Source organism: Zea mays, chromosome 2 (assembly GCF_902167145.1).
Source record: "Zea mays cultivar B73 chromosome 2, Zm-B73-REFERENCE-NAM-5.0, whole genome shotgun sequence".
Lineage (NCBI taxonomy): Eukaryota > Viridiplantae > Streptophyta > Magnoliopsida > Poales > Poaceae > Zea > Zea mays.
The window spans coordinates 195,689,918-195,694,905 of record NC_050097.1 but is presented as its reverse complement, the minus strand read 5'-3'; the positions used below and the strand labels follow the sequence as shown (position 1 = coordinate 195,694,905).

The 4,988-nt window shown below is 50.4% G+C and overlaps 1 protein-coding gene and 1 long non-coding RNA gene across 2 annotated transcripts; both read left to right on the top strand.

Annotated features, from left to right (window-relative positions):
* Positions 1 to 620: 620 nt before the first annotated feature.
* Positions 621 to 2,398, top strand: LOC109944057 (UDP-glycosyltransferase 85A5). Its single transcript, XM_035965429.1, has one exon. It carries the CDS (start codon positions 1,298 to 1,300, stop codon positions 1,685 to 1,687), a length of 390 nt encoding a protein of 129 aa, XP_035821322.1. The 5' UTR covers positions 621 to 1,297; the 3' UTR covers positions 1,688 to 2,398.
* LOC118476404 (uncharacterized) lies at positions 705 to 2,405 on the top strand. Its single transcript, XR_004856396.1, has 2 exons — positions 705 to 1,177; positions 2,084 to 2,405. It is a non-coding gene; the product is annotated as an uncharacterized lncRNA (long non-coding RNA).
* The last annotated feature ends 2,583 nt before the right edge of the window (positions 2,406 to 4,988 follow it).

Sequence of the window (4,988 nt, the reverse complement as noted above, 5' to 3'; positions counted from 1 at the left end):
CGAGCGCACAACGGCTACGGCGAGGGCTAGGTCGCCGGGGAAGAGAATGGATTGAGACGTACGCGGAGGGCAAGGAAGTGGAAAAGGCGCTGTCGGGCGCGGGTAAGTGAAAAGGCAGCGTCGGTTCGGCTGTGTACATGGGCGCGTAGGTTGGGTCGGACCATGTGCACATGGGCGCGTAGGTTGCGCCTGGGTGCATTCTCTATATTGAATGCACCCAGGTGTAATATATAATAACAGTATATATATATATATATATATATATATATATATATATATATATATATATATATATATATATATATATATATATATATATATATATATATATATATATATATATATATAGTAAGAGCCACGGGCTCTCAATAGCTAAAAGGAGCCCTAGTCTAAGGGGGTGTTTGGTTCTGTGGACTAAAGTTTAGCCTGGGTCACATCAAGCGTTTGACTTTCAAATAGGAGTATGAAATATAGACTCAACCAACTGTACTAGATTCGTCTCACTTTTTAATCTTCGGCTGAGAAATTAGTTTTATAATCCGACTACATTTAATACCCCGAACGGAGATTCAAACATTCGATGTGATAGGGGCTAAATTTTAGCAGGGGCAAACCAAACACCCCCTAATTGTACCTTTTGGTTGAACCGGACCGAACTGCAACCCGGTGCCTTGGAATACAGAGTCAGTCCACGTTGTGGATTGATTCATTTAGTGTCATCATTTGTAGTCCCCAATCATCCGACGCTGATCCCCTCGATTCGCGGCGCCCTCGCCTCCACCACTCTCCAACCACCCGACGCCGACCGCCATCAATTCACGCCCCCACCAGCTGCATCGGTTCCCTCCAGCGCCCCGCCTCCTGGCGCAGATCCGTGCACCCCTTGCCCTCTCCGGACTCGATGATTCACAGATCCGCCCAGCTGCCCAGGCACTGACTACCGGCATCCGGATCTCCTGCTCCACTGCTCGCCGCCTCGGGGCTCTCCGGCGTTGGCTCAGCGCGACGGGCCCCCCAATAGCCTAGTTCCGGATCCCCCAACCGCCCAAGCCCCACAGGTCAAGCACCGGCCACCGATGTCTGACGAACGAGCGAACTCCCCGCGGATGCAGGAGGAGGAGGTGCAGGAGCGACCGCCGACCGTCCGTGTTTCACCATCCCCTTCTTCGATCACAAGGTAACCTTCTCCGGTGTTGAAACCATCCGCGGACACCTGGCAAGCTGGTGCCCACAAGAGGTGGTGCTGAGGCACGAGGCGGTGGGCGTGTTCCTGACGCACTGCGGGTGGAACTCGACCATGGAGAGCCTATGCGCCGGGGTGCCGATGCTGTGCTGGCCCTTCTTCGCGGAGCAGCAGACCAACAGCCGGTACACGTACGTGGAGTGGGGCGTGGCCATGGAGATCGGCCAGGACGTTCGGCGGGAGGCGGTGGAGGAGAAGATCCGAGAGGCGATGGGCGGAGAGAAGGGAATGGAGATGCAGCGCCGCTGGGCGGAGAGAAGGGAATGGAGATGCAGCGCCGCGTGGGAGAGTGGCAGCAGACTGGTCTCCGCGCGACGCGGCCCGGAGGGCGCTCATATGCCAACCTCGACAAGCTGGTCGCCGACATGCTCCTCTCGGGTGGCGGCAAGAGTTCTCAGGAGGGTTTCACTTCGCACACCGCCACTGTCCAATGATTCGGACTGAACATGGATGGTAGTACACCAAAAGAGAAGTTTGTGTGAATGTCGAGGCAAACCCGTAAATCATGGAGCATGTGATGGAATGGAAGGACCGAAGGAGCCAGTAGCGGAAGAAGTTACTTCTCGTAGCAGGCAAAAATTGGAATATGAAAACCTGGAAGCCAAGAGGGTTAATCCCTAATTACTATATTTTATTCCATTAGTTCGTAGAAGTTTTGGTCCCTGTATTCAATGTAATAACGACTTACATTATTTTAGCCTCACAATTTTCTTTAATAGTCTAGCTTTGTAATTGATAACATAATTTTTTTGGTTGAACTGTTAGAAGATAAAGAAGTAAGTTACTAAAGTTTTGGACTGTATTCTTTCATTTTCATCTCACTTATCCTATTTCTTTCAGGAATCATAAAAGCATATGGAGGAACTATGTATAGGCTACAAAGAAGCATAAGAAGCATTTTTATAGCAGAAGCCAAGTGTTCTGATGATTTTGTTTTTTCAATTGTGTTTTATGTTATTAGTTCAGCATGTACATATATTGACATGATTTATGGCATGGCATCTGTCATCTTTGTTATATTTATGACATCGTTCTTGATTGATGTGTGCGACATGAATGATGGTTTTTTTAACATCCTGACCATCATTGTGTCGCTCATTATCGTATTTTGTATATCGTTTATGGGTTCACGGATATGAAATGACAAGTTTCTTATTTTTGAGTTCTGAACCATGTGTTGTCTTTTGGTTGTTACATAGTAAATGGTCATGTCGATGTGTTTTACGTTCAAAAACTTCTATGCGACATGCACGGAAACTAACGCTAAACATGCGCGATTTAAACTCTATAATTTGTTACGAAACAGATCAACGATTTATGCTAAAATTCACACCCATTTACGCTATTTTGGATCACATTTTACGCAAAAAACTGTCCGAGCCATAACCCGCGCACGATCGGACGCACGCGATTTTTATGGCGTAATTTTTGGACCACATTTGTCGTTATGAAACAAATTTACGATTACACTAAAATGTGTACACATTTACGTTGTTTTGGTTCACATTTTAAGCAAAAATTCGTCCGAGCTAGAACCCGCGCACGATCGGACGCGCGCGATTTTTACGCCGTAATTTTTGCGTCTCATTCGTCGTTACGAAACAGATTTATGATTTACGCTAAAATTCATACCCATTTACGTTGTTTTGGTTCACGTTTTACGCAAAAATTCGGCCGATCTAGAACCCGCGCACGATCGGAAGCGCGCGATTTTTACACCGTAATGTTTGGGCCCATTCGTCGTTATGAAACGGATCTACGATTTACGCTAAAATTCATACTAATTTACGCTGATTTGGTTCACGATTTACACTAAAATCTGACTGAGCCAGAACCGTGCACGATCAGATGCACGCCTACCTGCGCGTAGGTATACCTGGCCAGGTCTTCCCGTACTAATGGAAGCCCTGGGCTTCCATTAGTTCGTCCCTATATATATATATATATATATATATATATATATATATATATATATATATATATATATATATATATATATATATATATATATATATATATATATATATATATATATATATATCGGGGACCATAATTAGGGGTACCCCCAAGGCTCCTAATCTCAGCTGGTAACCCCCATCAGCACAAAGCTGCAAACGCCTGATGGGCGCGATTCGAGTCAGGGCTCAGTCCACTCAAGGGACACGATCTCGCCTCGCCCGAGCCCAGCCTCGGGCAAAGGCAGCCGACCCAGGAGGATTCACGTCTCGCCCGAGGGTCCCCTCAAGTAACGGACGCACCTTCGACTCGCCCGAGGCCCAGCTCGGGCAAGCTTCGCGGAGAAGCAACCTTGGCCAGATCGCCACGCCAATCGACTGTATCGCAGGAGCATTTAATGCAAGGATCGACTGACACCTTATCCTGACGCGCGCTCCTCAGTCGACAGGGCCAAAGTGACCGCAGTCACTTCGCCGCTCCACTTACGGACCTGACAGGAAAACAGCGCCGCCTGCCCTGCTCCGACTGCTGTGCCACTCGACAGAGTGAGGCTGACAGCAGCTAAGTCCAGCCTCAGGCACCATAGGAAGCTCCGCCTCGCCCGACCCTAGGGCTCGGACTCAACCTCGACGCCGGACGACGGACTCCGCCTCGCCCGACCCCATGGCTCGGACTCAGCCTCGACCTCGGAAGACGGACTCCGCCTCGCCCGACCCCAGGGCTCGAACTCAGCCTCGACCTCGGACGACGGTCTTCGCCTCGCCCGACCCCAGGGCTCGGGCTCAGCCTCGACCTCGGACGACGGTCTCCGCCTCGCCCGACCCCAGGGCTCGGGCTCAACCTCGACCTCGAAAGACGGACTCTGCCTCGCCCGACCCCAGGGCTCGGACTCAGCCTCGACCTCGGACGACCGTCTCCGCCTCACCCGACCCCCGGGCCCGGACTCAGCCTCGATCTCGGAGGAGTCACCGCCTCGCCCGACCCCGGGCTTGGACCGACCACGTCACAGGGGGGCCCATCATTACCCTACCCCTAGCTAGCTCAGGCTACGGGGAACAAGACCGGCGTCCCATCTGGCTCGCCCCGGTGAAACAAGTAATGATGGCACCCCGCGTGCTCCATGACGACGGCGGTTCTCAGCCCCTTACGGAAGCAAGGAGACGTCAGCAGGGACCCGACTGCTCCGACAGCTGTGCTCCTACAGGGCTCAAGCGCTCCTCCGACGGCCACGACATCACATGAACAGGGCGCCAAAACCTCTCCGACAGCCACGACGGCATGTACTTAGGGCCCTGGCTCCTCTCTGCCAGACACGTTAGCACATTGCTACACCCCCCATTGTACACCTGGGCCCTCTCCTTACGCCTATAAAAGGAAGTGTTGGGGACCTTCGGCATCCGAAGGTCCTCAAAAACAGGATTTAATAGTGTTTCTGGAGTATAATGTGTGAACAGGTATCTTCGGACTCAAGTCAGGCATTACAGTAGACTAGAATAATACGAAGGATGGTGAACCGCCGAAGGTGTAAGCAGGAAAGCTTCGGCGTGACAGCAGCAGATGAAACCGACTTAAAGATGAAAAGGCTATTTAGACCTCGACAGATTACTATAGAATTATTATCGAGTGTAAAGGGCATTAATGTAATTTTGCACGGGCTGCGTCCCGTGCCTATAAATAGGTGAACAGTAGCCCCGTACTGTCCACGCTGACTTGGCATTCGCTTTTTGCGTCACGCTTGTATTATCATCTCCTTCCAGTTGAAGGTACACTTGTAATTCAATGATATTTC